Below are 16,006 nucleotides of genomic sequence, written 5' to 3'. Positions count from 1 at the left end.
GCCGGCTGAGGTATCTGGCACTAGCAGGTAGCACAGGCCCACCTTTCCCTGTCCCGGCCCTAGGCTTAGACACTGCTCCAAAGAAACAAATACTCTTAGCCAAGCGTATTGACACATGCCTGTGATCTAGCACCCAGGAGGCAAGGGCAGAGGCAGGAGGAACCCCACACTTTAAAGGGTAGCTTGAGGTAGATAACACAGTGGTTCTCAACCTGTGGGTCGAGACCCCTCCAGGGCTGCACATCAGATATTTATTTACATTATGATTCATAACAGTAACGAAATTATGGTTAGGAAGTAGCAACAAAAATAACTTTATGGTTGGGAGTCACTACAACCTGAGCAACTGCAGTAAAGGGTCCTAGCAATAGAAGGTTGGAGTCAGGTGTTACAATGTGTTCTAGGCTAACTAGGGTTACATAGTGTAACTTTGTCTCAAAAGGACCCAGAAAGCAAACCAAAAAGAAATTGTGTTTCACTTCGTTTGTTTTCTTGGTTTTTTTGAGACAGGGTTTCTCTATGAAGCCCTGGTTGTCCTAGACTAAAACTCACAAAAATCCCCCTGCCTCTGCCTCCGGAGTGCTGGGATTAAAGATGTGTGCCACTATGCCCCCAGTTTAAAAAGAAGTCGTCTTTAATCCCAACACTCGGGAGGCAGAGGCAGGCGGATTGCTGTGAATTCGAACCCAGCCCAGTCTACAAAGTGAGTCCAGGACAGCCAAGGCTACACAGAGAGAGATCTTGTCTTGAAAAAACAAAAAACAAAAACCAAAAAAACAAAAAAAGAAAAAGAAAAGAAAAAAAGTATTTTTAAAACACGCGATTAATACAAATATATTGTGCCATATTTGAGAACCTGATTTTTTTAAAGTTAATTATACAGTTACCCTTTAAAACAGGGGCTAGAGAGAAGGCTTTAGCAGTTAAGAGCACTGGCTGCTTTTCCGGAGGTCAGGGGTTTGAATCCCAGCACCCACACTGTGGTGACTCACAGGAGTCTGTAACACCATTTCCAAGGGATCCAGCGCCCTCTGCTGGCCTCCTTAAATACTGCATAGACATACATGTAAGCAAAACACTCAAAACAGCAGCAGCAAACAACAACAACAAATTTAAATTTTTTTTTCTTTTTAGTTAAAACATATACCAGATATAGCAAGAATGCTCAGCAGGTAAAGGTACTTGATGCACAAAGCTGACCATTTAAACTCAATCTTTGGATCTCACATAAAGACTCAGAACACAGGAAAGTCCTTTCTCAGCTTGCAGGAGGCCTGGCCATTCTACACCCACCCAGCCAAGGCATGGGTTCAGCCCGCTAGAGGAGGCCCAGCTTCTTTGTCATCCCCAAACTAAGCTAGGATCAATTCTGGGACCTTTCCCTCTCTAGCCTACCCCCACTTAGCCCTAAGGGGTGACAGCCCAGAAGTTTCTAGACCTTCTCCAGGTGACAGAGGATAGGAAGACTCTAGGAAGGAAGTGGTGAAACCCAGCCTCCCAGACATGCATGCAAGAAGCAGAGTGGGACGTGGGTTTGGGATCATCAGCTCCATAGGGCTCCTGGGAACTGGGCCAGAGCTTGTAAAAACCCAGTTGTAAAGGGAGCATGCTTCCCAGGGGCAGCCAGGGCTGTCTGCAGAAGGGGGTGTCTGCAGAAGAGGGTGTCTCAGGAAGGAGTCATCATCAGAAACCGGAAGAGAGGGAGACTGTGGCTTACAGGGAGCTGCATGACTCACCACAGGGCCCTGCCAGCTGCCTCTGGTTAAGTGCTGGACAGCACAGGGCCTGGGAACGCTGGTGGATCCCTGGCTGGTCCCACTCAGCAGAAGAGGTCCTTAAGCCAGACGTGTCACTTAATATTTCCACCATCTGAAAGGTGGTCGCCACAGACAACGATACTCGCTAAGGCTGAGCACAGATGCGAGGGAGAGATGCAGGAGGTGAGGGGACAGTGCGCTTAGTTCAACAGGAATGACCGTGAGCGTGCCGTGTGCCCAACACCAGTCATGAGCTGGCACTCAGCAAGAACGTTTTGGCTTCTTTTTCTGTTCAGCCCTCAAGCATAAATAACTACAACCAGCCGCCGATCAAGCACATGCTTATGTGTCTTGATGACATTTAGTAAGCCTCAAGGAACAACCTCAGGGCTTACTAACCCTGTGTACTTCCTCCTCCCGGAAGCCTCCGGAAGCCTCCACACACACAGGTATCTGAGGGAAACGGATGCGGTAGGAAAGGTTGCAGAATTTCCAGCTCCATCAACCTCCAGGCCTTAACCTTGCCCTTCCCAGCCTCGGAGTGACATTTCTGCACTTCTCCAGTTATATGAGGGTAAGCCACGGGGGTGGGTGTCAGTCGTCCCAGCACTCAGCAGACAAAGGCAGGAGGACCACAAGTTGGGATCAAGCCTTATCTACACAGCAGGACACTGTCGGTAGATACATATGGAAATAAGAAAAAAAAAGAAAGCTGCCTCAGCGCCTTTAATCCCAGCACTTTGGGAAGCAGAGGCAGGTGGATCTCTGTGAGTTTGAGATCAGATAGGTTTACATAAGGAGTTCCTAGCAAGCTAAGTGAGACCCTGTTTTTTAGGGTATTTTTTTTTCCTTTTGTTTTTGTTGTTGTTGTTGTTGTTTTAAGGATAAGACGGATAATATTCAAATCACAGAAACAACATCCAATACAACTGGAGCGTTAAATAGTTTTGAGTTTCTTCATGAAGTAGGATAATTTTTGACAGAAAAACAAATAAGGTACAATATGCAGGCAACAGACATGGACTTTCACCATCATAAGCCTGTGTGAAAGGGGACATCATGTTATTATAGAAGGAGTCTGTTTACCTAAAATTCTAAACAGAAAGCACAGCTAAACAACACAGTGTTGATACAAGGGAACAACATAAGGGGATGATGGCAAAGGTTTGAGACAGCAGTTCCTCCAGACAAGGGAAGGCGGTGTGGTGGGGGCACCAGGAAGTCCTCAAAGACAGCACATTGGCCTATTTTTCAAGTCAGATAACGGATACATGGTGAGCCGCATGGTGGTGCATTTCTGTCACGCTAGCATGTGGAAGTTGGAGGGTAGAGGATCAGAATTCAAGGACAGCCTCTGCTACATACTGAATTCAAGGCTAGGTTAGGCTCCATGAGACCTGGTCTCAAAAACCAAACCAGGGCTAGAGAGATGGCTCAACCATTAGGGACCCAGGTTCAGTCCCCACATGGGAGCTCACAATGGGCTGTAACTCTGGTCCCAGGGATCTGACACCTTTTTCTAATCTCCAAGGGCACCAGGCATGCAAGTGGTACACAAAATTACATACAAGGAAGACACTCATATACATAAATAAAATAAACCTTTAAAAACAACACAAAAGAAAACATAGACAAGATTTTTAAAAATTATTCTTTCGAGCTGGAGGGATAGCTCAGTGTTGAGGAGCACCGGCTGCTCTTCCAAAGGATCTTGAGTTAATTTCTAACACCCACATTGCAGCGAACAACCACCTGTAACTCACCTATCTTTGTTCACCGACACTTCGAGAACTCCTGACCTAAGGACCGATACCCGACTGAGATGGTCCGCGTCACAGGTCCAGGGGTCCTAAACCCCTTGTGGCCTCTTGGGACACCAGGCAGGTGCGTGGTATGCAAAACACCCATGCACATAAATACAATAATTTAGAAATAAACAAAGTCAATAAAAATTGTTTTTATCAGCCGGGCAGTGGTGGCATGTGCCTTTAATCCCAGCACTTGGGAGGCAGAGGCAGGTGGATCGCTGGGAGTTCGAGCCCAGCCTGGTCTACAAAGTGAGTCCAGGACAGTCAAGGCTACACAGAGAAACCCTGTCTCGAAAAAGAAACAAACAAACAAAAAAATGTTTTTATCACTCTAAGGCTGATTATATGGGTGGTGTCTTTTACTATAAACTATTTTATTAAAACAGCCAACATTCTTAGAGGGTGCCTACATTTGATTAGGCAGCTGTAACACGACTCAAGTATTGGCAGCATAGTAGAAATAAGCACTTAGTTTTGAGTGTTTTGGCTTCCTGAGCCTCAGTTTCCCTTTATGCAAGCAGGTTGGTGACACAATAGATTTTGTCCTCCAGTGTGCAGATCCTCGGTTTCTCCCACCCATCCCCATCCCCCGCCCTTCTCTCTCTCTCTCTCTCTCTCTCTCTCACACACACACACACACACACACACACACACACACACACCCCACTGACAGCCCAGGCTCCCTTTGGCCTGGGTGACTAGTGGCCCCCAGAATGCTCACTGTGGTCCCTGCAGCTTCTGGAATGGGAGCTCCTGGTCTTGGTCTTTCTGGCTGATGCCCTTCACCTTTTTCTGCTTTTCTCAGGGGTAAATGGAGCCAGCATAAGAGTTCACAGCTCTAACTGCAGCACTCAGGAAGCTGAGGACACAGCGAGGTGGGGGAGGGTTGGGTTGTTTAAGACCCGCATGGGCTATGTAGCTTGACCTTGTATCAGAAAAACAATAAAACCCAAAGGAAATAAAAGATCCAAGAGCACAAGCATCTGTCCCTCATCTAAAGCTCCAAGTAGATACTGTAATGGGCTGTGCTCATCTGAGATTTTTTTTTTTTATACAGGGTTTCTCTATTCAGCAGCCCTGGCTGTCCTGGACTCACTTTGTAGACCAGGCTGGCCTTTAACTCACAGTGATCCACCTGCCTCTGCCTCCCAAGTGCAGGGATTAAAGATCTGAGGGGTCTTGACCAGTGCTTGAGAGTAAGGGGCAGCAGTTTTACAGTGTGCACTCTTCATGAACTCTCCCCTGGAGATTGACATCAATGTCTCTCCTTTCCCAGGCTTTTCCTCCACCACTGTGCATCTGTGGTGGTGGAGTCCTCCTGTCTTGGAATAGGTATTTAGTTCTGGAAAAGTGTCTCTGGCCCTGAGCGTGGCTCCACCTCTGAACCGGCTTCATTCACAGCCTAAGTGACTGAAGTGGAGTGGTCCGGTCTCCACCAGGCAGGGAGATGCGACCTCCAACGGCTGTGGCCTCACTTGTTCACCTGGAAGCCTGAACCAGGCCGGTGGACCTGTCAAGTTGTTGAACTGAACCTTCGAGGCTGTTCTAGTCCTGTTATGCACGACGCACCGAACACGCTCCTGCAGCGCCTGCCTTAAGCAGTCCGGTGGTTCTAGCTCGGAGCCGCCCAGACTAGGCGTGACCAGGGGCGTAGCTAGAGATTCTGGGGCGGGGCCGTTTGGAGGCTGGACGGAACAACGTGAGCCTACCGAGGGGCGGGGCCGGGCAGAAGCGGGGCGGAGCAGGAAGGAGCGGCGGCCCTGCCCGGCTTCCGCGTCACGGCCCTTAAAGCACCTGCCCGCCTGTCGCCGCTACGAAGGTGCTGAGACTTGGCTCCATGGAGGCGCTACGGAAGGCGTCCGGCGCTTGGCGGGGTAAGTGAGTGCTACGGGTGGGACGGGTGTTTCGCTGCGTTGGGTCCCGCCCCGGGAAGGTTGAGGGCCAGGGAGGAAGGCGCGAGATTAGCTTCTCCATCGCTAATCCCCAGGACCCCGCCGAGTTCACCCTGGTGCGTGGAGTGGGGTGTCTTGGGGCACCCGGGGCCGCCCGGTAGCCAACCAGAGTCGCCCAGCAACTTTTCTCCCCGTGTGTCACCCCGGAAACTTGTCCTTCCCGGAATGGGACTACTGCCCTGCGCTCTTAGTATGAGACTCGAGGATGAAGCCAGCGGCCACAACGGGGAAACCCCTGGGTCCCCTGCGCACTTCCAGTCCCCAGTTTCCTTCTGGGAGCCCCGCCCCTGCCTCCTAGGTCCCTTGGGTTTGCGTGGATGAGAACGGGTTTGGGGGTGGAGTCAGACCAAGTTCAAACTTTTGTGTCACAAACTATGAGTTGACCTTGAGCAAATTCTTACCGCCTGTGCCTCAGTTTCCCTCATATAAGAATAACTTCTTGCCGAGAGCCCTTGGGAGCAACAGCCTGAGCTGAAACGTGCAGATGGCTTGGGATAGTCACCTCAGTTCATGTTACCTCATCCTGTTGGGAAGGAAGGCTGAAAGAGACCTTCATTGGGCATTCCTTGCCCCCTAACCCTCTGATTTGGTCAACAGAAGCTGTGATGGACACCTTTCATAAATCTGAAATATGAGTGACCCCCGTGAAAAGAGGCCTGTCCAAGAAGCCAGCCCCACCATGAGTCTATGGAGTCTTGAGGACAGCCACAGCTGCCAGGGTCGTCCTCAGCCAGCCCAGGATCCTGTGGCTAAAGAGGCCTCAGCTTCCGAGCTGCAGATGAAGGTGGATTTTTTCCGTAAACTGGGCTACTCGGCCTCCGAGATCCACAGTGTCCTGCAGAAGCTGGGGGTCCAAGCAGACACCAACACAGTGCTGGGAGAGCTGGTGAAACATGGTTCAGCTACTGAACGAGAGTGCCAGGCCTCTACAGACCCCTGTCCCCAGCCCCCTCTGGTGCCCCGGGGTGGAAGTACTCCCAAACCTTCCACTCTAGAACCCTTACTCCCAGAGGAGGACAAGGAGGGCAGTGACCTGAGGCCCGTGGTCATCGATGGAAGCAACGTGGCCATGAGGTAGGTGTCACTTCTGTGGAGAAGACCTGTGGCTCTTCCTTTGGTCTGGTGAGGAAATTCTAAAGCTCCCTGGCAAGTTCCACCATATGCCAGGAGGATTCCCCCTTAAGCCTTAAAGACTTCCTGGGGGTGTTTCCTGAGTGTGGTAAGAAGGAAATCGGAAGTTCCTTGATAACTGGGAAGCAGGGACTCAAACACTGCCTTCTGTGCCCAGAGTGTACCCTGTGCCATGATCTCTCCTGACCCCAGTCCTTTATTTGCCTGTGACACGAGGCAGCATGGTACAGGGCATTAGCCCGTGGGCTCAAGAGCTTTCTGGGGGGAGCCAGTCACTTAGCCAATGGAGCCATTTCTTCACTCTCTTGTCAGACTTTCCACTCAGGTGGCCCTTGTGGGGACAAAAAAAAAAAAATGCCTAGAACGTGGAGAGTTACAAGTACTCAGTGAACAGCTGTTGTCACCATTCTGTGGCTGGAGTCCTCTGGGACCTCCTTTTCCTAGACTTGAGCTCCCACAGAAGCTTATCAGTTATTGAGAGCTTCCTAGCCCTAATCAGCTGTGACCTATTGGCCAGCTCTGGCTCTTCAAAATGCCTGTAAGCAGGTAGCCTGATGCTCTTGGGGGCTCAGGTGAGCTCAGCTGGTGTCTATACTGACTGCAGCTGCTTGGGCTAGTCCGATCTCTGGGGGGAGGGGGGATTCCCAGACCTCAAGGCTTGTCCCCCTTTGCATATCTCTCAGGGAATGGGGTGTGGTGAAGACAGAATATGAGCCAGGCTACCTCTGACCTTAAGGAGCTCTGACTTCTCCCTTCCATCTTAGGCCACACCCTCTAGCCCTGCTTTCTCCCAGCTCCCTGCACAGCAGAGGGCTGGTGAGTCAGGACTGGGAGGATGGCTCACAAGGAAAAGTTCCTGTTGGCAGGGATGGGGAGACCCCAGCAAGAGAGCAGGAAGAAGGGAATTCTCTTTTCTTCTTGCCCTGAGGGCTCTGCCAAGTAGGCTGCCCAACTCGTCCTGCTGTCAGCTTCTTCCCTACCTGGCATTTGGTCCCACCTACTCCCCAGCCCAGCTCGTACATGGGGGGCACCCTTCTCCTACCACCCTTGGTCTGTACTTTTTGAGACAGGGTTTCTCTGTGTAGCCCTGGCTGTCCTGGACTCGCTTTGTAGACCAGGTTGGCCTCGAACTCACAGAAAACCACCTGCCACTGTCTCCCCGGGTGCTGGGATTACTGGTGTGCTCCACTGTGTGCAGCTCTGTCATCACATCTTTAAAATAGGCTAATCCTGGGTAGAAGGCTGAGAAATGCTGGCTCCCATGCCAAAGGGCATCAGGTCTAACTGGTACCTTGAGAGTCGGGAGTTTTCTCTGAGGTTCTGAGCTAGGGTAGGAATTAGGAAGGGTCTGACTTCCCCTGGGAGTCATGGGCTGGGTGTTTTGAGTCTTGTGGGCAGCCATGTGCTGTGTGTGTGTTTGTGTTCTGGGCAGGGAAAGGAGGGGCCTGGACGGGAGGAGGGGCAGTAGTGGAGGGGTTCAGGAGAGCTGATACGGAAGAGACGGAAGGCCACTGGCTGCCCGCCTGCCTATCTGCTGGGGGTTTCTGAGCTGGGGTGGCCACGGAAGGGGAATTCCAGCCTCGTACTTCCTGTCTCCGCAGCTGCTTGGTTCCTACCCTGCTGCTCCCCACACACCAGGGCAGGCCAGCTAGCCTCCACCATATGCAAATCGTGGGGAAATTCACCTCCGGTTTCCTTCTACGGGAATTTTCCTCTGCTGGGCCCAGCCCAGGCAGTTCTTTTCACCTGGGGAGACTAGCCCTGCCTTGTCCTTGGGTAGGAACTCTTCCATATACATAACCCATCAGGCTTGGGGCGGGGGGCGGGGCGGGGCGGGACGGCTAAGCTGGGGGCCAGCAGGATTCTGTGGGTGGGTGGGAGGAAGTTGGCTTTCCTGGGCCAACCATGCTTCCTGCATTGCGTGAGCTAACTGAGCTGTCCAGGCATTCTGGGCCTCAGGCCTCTCAACTGCTTGCCCTGCCAAGCCTGAGGCTCCCCCTGCCTCGCCTCCTGAGGGAGCATCCCACTGCCAGCCCTGCTGACGGGTAGGCTTGTCCGTCCTCACCCAGGGTTTTAAATGCCCAGAGGCAGTACACAACCTTAAAAAAAAAAAAAACCTGGCATCTAGATCCTCAAGCTTGGCTTTGTTGGTCCATGAGTCCGCAGAGAGGTCAGGGGACACGGAGCCATGGGGGTAGATACCCACCTCACATCTTGGGGGAGACAGCAGATAGCCCAGAGAGGAAGACAAGTGTGATGGGCGGCACTGGACACTAAAACCACTGGCCAGGAGCTGCCCTGGCCCCTGAGAGGGGGCTTCTCAAAGGTTTTGACATGTTACCTGGCTTCCAGAAGGAAGAACAAGAATCTGCCGAGAACTGTCCGTCGGTTCTCTGGCTGCACGGAAGCTCCTTCCTCTCCACGTGCAGGACACACATCATTGATACTTGAGAAACTGGCTTTTCTCTCATATAAACTTCGGGTCTTCTGTAAGGGAGGGCGCTCAATCCAGTAGCCCCACACCTGCCTTCAGTTTTCACCTCTTAGCACTGGCCAGCACTGAAGGGTGACGGTCTAGGTAGACTCCATGCCTTTCCCAACCATCAGGGCTCTTGGTTACCTAAGCAACAACAAGAGTGAGTGATGCTGATCACCGGCTGCTGTGTGAGCCTGGTGACTAAGTATCCCGTTCTGGACCATCCAAACAGAGGGGAAGGGGATGGTAATGGCAGTGTACTTCTTCTGGGCTTGCTGACTGATGATTCAGTGCAGAGCACAGAATGGCCAGGTTTGCAGCTCCCAGTGAGTGTTAACTCATTATGAGCAGGCTGCATGGGACATGGGGGACCAGGATGGTGTGAATACTACCCTGGGGATGAACTTTGTTTCTCCTGCAATTCAGAGACTTCTAGACCTTGGAGGCTCGCCTCCAGATAGCCTCCATGCCTCTAGTGTCCTACTTCCCACTCTGTGTTCTCTTGGGGCTCCAGCTATCACTCCCCCAAAGCTACCCACAGGATGTGGTCTGCCATGGACTTGCCTCTTTTGCGTAACATTTATTCTGTTTTATTTGCCAAATATGAGTCTGAATCGCTCCCTATGGAGCTAACAAGAGGCAGAGCTTGCTGGGGAGGGAGCCCCAAGCCCCAGCAATCCCAGGAAATCCACCTTGCCAGCTGTTTTTGGCCTCATGCCTTAGGGAAGTTTGTAGCCCTGGCATGAGACGGCTTGTCTAAGAACACTGCTGTCCACCAAGTTTGTGGGCAGAGACAGACCAAGGCAAGCAGCCATGTTTAGCTAGAACAAGGCCAAGGCCTGATGCCCCAGCCCTTCTTGTGAGTGAGCAGAGTACCTCAGCAGTTCCCTGCCAGGGATCATGCCCTCCCTGGGTCAGGGAGGGGCAGGTCTACAGGGAACCAGCCTCTTAAGAGGAAAAAAGGTGGCCTTTCACTTTCACAGTGAAAAGTTCCTTGAGTTCCTCCCGGCTCTGTTACTTCCTGACCCCCTTGTGGAAGGGTGACTCCCCATGCTCCTTCCCTGCACCCTCTGGGGACCCAAGTTGAGACCTTGTGCACAGATTGAACTTTAATCCAGAACAGTCTGGTTTCTCCTGCTTAAGGTGGCTGGTGCCTCCCCCGCCTCCTCCACTGGTGCCTCCCTGCTATGTAGTGTTGAGGGAAAGAGGTGACTCAGCCTGCATGTGCACATCTATGTCCCCGTGGTCCCTGCAGCTTGGGTGGGGCAGGATCCCCAAGTCTCCCATCCCCTTTCCCCACCCCCAGGTATGTTGCAAATGGCTCGACCCTCCCCCTCTATGTGGGGAGCCAGTGTGGCTAGATTCCTGGGTGGATCCACGCTTTCAAGAGATGGAATCTTAGGGAAAGTCCCAACTAAGGCTGGCCATCAGGCACTGTGGGAACCGGCCCAGGGACAAGGCTTTAGGCCCTACTGGCAGAGGGCCGTGGATTGAGTCCTGCAGCTACTCAGCAAAGCCAGACAGGGCTACTAGCATGGGGCCCACTTCTCACTTCTGCTCCGGCCTGGGTGACCACAGACTGGCTACCTTGTTAGCTAACCTGTCCCTCCTCTGCCAGCCACGGGAACAAGGAAGTCTTCTCTTGTCGGGGCATTCAGCTGGCTGTGAACTGGTTTCTGGAGCGGGGCCATACAGACATCACCGTGTTCGTACCATCTTGGAGGAAGGAACAGCCTCGGCCAGATGTACCTACCACAGGTATGTGTGCCGTCTGGAAGTGGGACAGCCTCGCTGTACCAGGGACCCTGGTGCTCCCCAAAAGAGCCCTTGCACAGGGCCGGCACCTTGTAGGCTGTAAGCAAGAACCAGACTATCTTTTTCCAACTCCTGTTGCGTCCAGCAGCCCAGCTCAGACAGGAATGGCTAGAGGTCACATTGTGTACCCTCTGGGTGTCCCTCTCGTCCTGCTGGAGGGGTAACCCCGTCCTTCAACATCCCCAGTGGGAAAGGGACAGTGTAGCTTCATGATTGAGACTGTGGGTGCTGGGCCAAGAAGACAGGGTAAGAGGTTTGGCTTCAAGTAACTCAGGCAAGGGAGGGCCTAAGTAGCCATGGGCCTGAGCCGTGGGCTCTGCAGCCGTGAAATGGGACGGGGTGGAGGTGCACTGACAGCATCCTGCAAACACTGCTGATAGAGCAGTTGAGGTGGTACAGGTGTGCTGAGCCCAGTGCAGAGTCCTGCTGCAGCCCCAACCCTCATGAGAGCCTCCACCTGGAGGAGGAGGGAGGGACAAGTGGCAGCTTTTTTTTGAAGCCTGCAAATCTGGGCCAGGCTTAAGGGGCTCTTGGGTCTCTTCTGAACAGAGCTGGGAGTGTTGTTCTGAGTACGCAGGGGACAGGGCCAAGACGCTTCTTCCTGGACCCCTGGGGTACTGGTCAGGTGCACAAGCCCAGAGGGAAGCCAGAAGCACCACTCTAGGCTCCGCACTGCTGCGGAACACGATGGAGCTGCGTGCAGGCACACTCGCTCGCCCGCCACACAGCTGGCTCCTGTCCTCTTGAAACTGGTGGGAACAGCCTCCGAGCCTGGCCACCATGAGCCATGGGAGCCCTGGGGGTCTGTCTCGGGTGTCCCCAATGGTCCATGACCCACTCTTCTGTCGACCCCCCTAGACCAGCACATCCTGCGGGAGCTAGAGAAAAAGAAGATCCTGGTGTTCACGCCATCGAGGCGTGTGGGTGGCAAGCGTGTGGTGTGCTACGATGACCGCTTCATTGTGAAACTGGGCTTCGAGTCCGACGGGGTGATAGTCTCCAATGACACATACCGGGACCTCCAGGGCGAGAGGCAGGAGTGGAAGCGCTTCATTGAGGAGCGGCTGCTCATGTATTCCTTTGTCAATGACAAGTACGTAACTGCTAGAGGGGCAGGGGGAGACCCTGGGGGGTCGGCTCTGCTGGACTCACGGTCTGGGTTGCAGCTTGGAGGATGATCCGAGCAGCAGAGAGAAGGCTGGGGCCTGTGGAGCGTCTTGATAGGGGGCTGAGGGCTGAAGCTAGCTTGAGATGGGCCCAGTTAAGTTCCTAGCTGGCTCTCGAGTAAGTCTATGGCAGCGTACGTCCCAAGATGCAGTTAGCTTGTGGCCTTGGGATAAGCCTGAGAGCTCCCAACTGAGGAAAAGCCCCGAAGGGGAGCCTGGGCTATATACCCTCTGCACTGAGGGATCTCCTCCTCCTCTGGAGTGACCCAGTTGCCAACTATAAAAAGACTTCTGGGGCATCTGCAGGACAGACAGTTTGGGGGCTGGCTGGCTAGCCCTTTCCTTGGTTCCTCTTCATGACATGTCTCCTACCGCAGGTTCATGCCCCCTGATGACCCTTTAGGACGGCATGGGCCTAGCCTGGACAACTTCCTTCGTAAGAAGCCACTGCCTTCTGAACACAGGAAACAGCCGTGCCCCTATGGTGAGACCCAGCTCCACCCTCAGTAGCCTTTTTAACCCTACCTGTACTCTTGCCTGCCTCTCCACTTAGGCCTTCTTGTGCCCTCATGGCTTCCTTGTGGGGACCACCTGTACTAGGCCACCTCAATCCTAAGTCTCCCTGTGCCTCTTGCTCCCTCTGGCCCCATTTAGAGATGCTTTTCGTTCTTACAGGGAGGAAGTGTACCTACGGAATCAAGTGCCGGTTCTTCCACCCTGAGCGGCCAAGCCGCCCTCAGCGCTCTGTGGCCGATGAGCTCCGCGCTAACGCCCTCCTCTCACCCCCCAGGACTCCAGTCAAGGACAAAAGTGGCCAGAGGCCTTCCCCTGCCTCTCAGCCCAGCTCTGTGTCTACAGAGGCTGAACAGAGCAGCCTGGATGGGAAAAAACTGGGGGCCAGATCATCCCCAGGCCCTCACCAAGAAGGCTCAACCCAGACCTTTGCTCCAGCCGGCAGGAGCCTCCCTGTTAGTGGGAGCAGCTTCGGGCCCACAGAGTGGCCCACACACACCCTGGACTCCCTCCCATACACCTCCCAGGAGTGCCTTGATTCTGGCATCGGCTCCCTGGAGAGCCAGATGTCAGAATTATGGGGGGTGCGAGGAGGCAGCCCTGGAGAGGCGGGCCCCACGCGGGGCCCCTATGCTAGCTATCATACCTACGGGTCTGAGCTCCCAGCAGCACCTGCCTTTTCTCCCTATAGACAGGCCATGGGTGCTGGTCACTTCAGTGTCCCCACTGACTATGTGCCCCCACCCCCCACCTATCCTGCCAGAGAGTACTGGTCTGAGCCATATCCATTGCCCCCACCCACCCCAGTCCTTCAGGAGGCCCAGAGGCCCAGCCCAGGGGCTGGTGGGGGCCCCTGGGGCCGGGTAAGCCACCTGGCCAAAGAAAGGGCCGGTGTATATACCAAGTTGTGTGGTGTCTTTCCTCCACACCTGGTAGAAGCTGTGATGGGGCGCTTCCCACAGCTCCTGGACCCCCAGCAGCTGGCCGCCGAGATCCTTTCTTACAAGTCCCAGCACCTCAGTTAGAAAGCCAGAAGGTGGCTCAAGGGGCTATCAGGCATCACAGATCGGTCTCCAGCCCCTGGCCCTCCCTGGAAGCTGGACAGAGGGGCGAGTGGAGCAGGCAAGGGAATCCTCAAACCAAAGATACCATAGGATTGATTCTGGCCCTGTGGCACTTCTATCTACCCCGCATGGGTCGGAAGCGATCACCCTGTTGATACACATTGTATCTCTGTCATTTAAGGAGACGCTGCCGGTCAGGCCGTCCATCCGTGGCTGATGCCCAAACCCTTTTTTTTTTTTCTCAGAGGGCAGGAGAGGGAGGCCTTGGGGAGCAGAAACCTATGCTGGACCCCACCCTCCACCCTGTCCCTGGGACGCCGGCACCACCGGCTAGTTGGGCACCATGTGCCTGCCCTCTGAGGCCCCTCTCAAGCCAATGTGGCCTCATCCCTGTTCACAGGGCATGAGGCTTCATGTTAGTAAGCAAGATGCTTCTTATAACCCACCCGCCCGCTCTGCCCACCTACCCCTTTGCCCCATCAGGGCTCCAAGGCCCTCTGTTCCCACACTTCCCCCTTCCCCACGGGTGGGAGGACATATGTATACTGTGTACAGATACAAAACTTATGTGGGAAAAAAAATGACAAAAATAAAGGATACTGCAAGTCCTTGTAAGAGGTAGTTGTCTTTGCTGTGATTGGGGACTAAAGCTGGTCTGGGGTGACAAGCCAGTGGACAAGTGGCCTCAAGCTTTTATGCCCTGGGAGAGCCATTTGATGGAGGGTTTCCAGAAGCAGTTGGTCCCTTGGACACAGGAGGTGACAGGTGCAGGAAGCAGAGGGCCCTTGTGGCTTCAGCTGGATAGGGTACCACTAGGTGGTGACAGGATGGAGCTGTTCCCTTGTCTGTGCTGACAAGAACTGAGGGTATGAAATAGGGAAATGACCTGACAAGGGTCGGGGGATCTGAGTGGGTGAGGGAGCTCTCCTTCCAGATCTGTGTGTCCAAAGAACCAGGGTTGCTGGGGAGGGCTGGGGTCGCTGCAGCGGCTTGCAGAGGCCTTGCCATTTACTCTACCAGCTGGAGCAAGGGATTGGCCCTCCCAGGCCTCAGTTTCCCCAACTGTGAAGTGGGAATACCAATGGCAGCTACCTTACAGGCTTGTCATAATTCAATGAGAGAATACGTGCTGGGTGTGTAACCTGCCTTCTGCCACACAGGAACTGCTCATTAAGAGGCCTCAATAAGTGTGACTCCTGTGGGCGGGTTCACAGGGCTGACCCCATCCACTACGTCAATCTGCTCATCAGCCCAAGACAAGCCCAGGCAAGCTGATACCTCCTCCCTCCCTCCCTCCCTCCTCCCCATTCCAACCTCAGAAATGAACGTGAGTATTAAATATTTTAAATGAAAGGCTAGGCTGTCACACAACCCCCAAATCAGCCAGGGAAAATGGAAAAAATTACAGCTTTAATAATCCTACCTTTGAACAATTCCTCTGATTTGTGCCTAATGGTCGGTGCGGCTTAGAGCGTATTTTCTGTTTTGAAAAACGACTTCAGTATAGAACAGCCGTGAAGCTGGGGAAGAAAATGTCACTCCAGGGATCCAGCCCACCAGCTCCACCCCTCTCTTCCCTGACCATCCTTTCCACAAGTTCCTGCTTAAAGGAGGGATCAGGGTGCATTGGCAGGCTTGAGCTGGGAGCCTCCCTCCCACTGCGTTCCAAAATGTCTGTCCCACACTGGTTTCTCCCAGCCTCCCTCAGGAGCTTTTCTCTGCCCAGGGAGCCGGTGATACCTTGCTTATACTTTACAACAGGAGCTATTAGATTTTCGAGTCCAGGACGCTGGGAATGTAGCCAATCATGTGCTGAGTTTAATGCTCAGCACCTGGCGTGGGGCATATGCCTGTATTCTCTCGGCACCTGGGAAGGAGATGCGGGAGGGCCAGAGGTTCAAGGTCATCTTTGGTTACAAAGCAAGTTCTGGGCCAACTTGGCCTGCGTTGAGAGCCTGTCTCAAACTACATGAAACAAGACACAGACACACAAACACTCCGATGTACTCTCAGGTTAGAGGGCTGTTTATGGGCATCTGTTTGTCTTTACAGGACAGGAAGCTAAAATACCGGACAGTCTGGTTCATTATCAGCTGTTTGGCAGTGCTGGGTGACTTACCCAAGGTCCCGCGGAGGAAGGCAGGCTGGGGCAGGGCTTTCAATACTTGTCCCTGATCCCAACACCTGACACCAGTCTATGGTGACTCAAGCCCTTGTAGAAACGGGAAGTGAGGTTGTCCTCCGACCAGGACAACTATAATGACCAACCATTCCGCTGCTCAGCTGTGCTCTCAGAAGAACACAGCGGAGCTTGGGGGGACTAT

The 16,006-nt window shown here is 53.4% G+C and overlaps 1 protein-coding gene across 2 annotated transcripts; it reads left to right on the top strand.

Annotated features, from left to right (window-relative positions):
- The first annotated feature begins 5,303 nt into the window (after positions 1-5,303).
- On the top strand, positions 5,304-14,297 carry ZC3H12A (zinc finger CCCH-type containing 12A). Of its 2 annotated transcripts, none has more exons than XM_084788123.1 (6): positions 5,304-5,439; positions 6,115-6,591; positions 10,743-10,882; positions 11,798-12,032; positions 12,483-12,589; positions 12,781-14,297. In XM_084788123.1, exons 2-6 carry the CDS (start codon positions 6,149-6,151, stop codon positions 13,641-13,643), a joined length of 1,788 nt encoding a protein of 595 aa, XP_084644249.1. In that variant the 5' UTR covers positions 5,304-5,439; positions 6,115-6,148; the 3' UTR covers positions 13,644-14,297. The 2 variants fall into 2 exon arrangements, with proteins under 2 accessions (XP_084644249.1, XP_084644250.1); XM_084788124.1 differs by having other exon boundaries at positions 12,896-13,618.
- Positions 14,298-16,006: the final 1,709 nt, after the last annotated feature.

The sequence above is a fragment of the Acomys minous genome (genome assembly GCF_964271855.1).
Source record: "Acomys minous genome assembly, chromosome: 6".
Taxonomy (NCBI): domain Eukaryota; kingdom Metazoa; phylum Chordata; class Mammalia; order Rodentia; family Muridae; genus Acomys; species Acomys minous.
The sequence above is the reverse complement of the archived record's forward strand: the minus strand, read 5'-3'. Positions and strand labels throughout refer to the sequence as shown.

Bases quoted from the DNA above. Each gene is read 5' to 3' on its own strand.
- ZC3H12A (XM_084788123.1), top strand. From the start codon at position 6,149: ATGAGTGACCCCCGTGAAAAGAGGCCTGTCCAAGAAGCCAGCCCCACC. The intron at 6,592-10,742 runs GTAGGTGTCACT...CTCCTCTGCCAG, and splicing joins GGAAGCAACGTGGCCATGAG to CCACGGGAACAAGGAAGTCT. The intron at 12,590-12,780 runs GTGAGACCCAGC...TCGTTCTTACAG, and splicing joins GAAACAGCCGTGCCCCTATG to GGAGGAAGTGTACCTACGGA.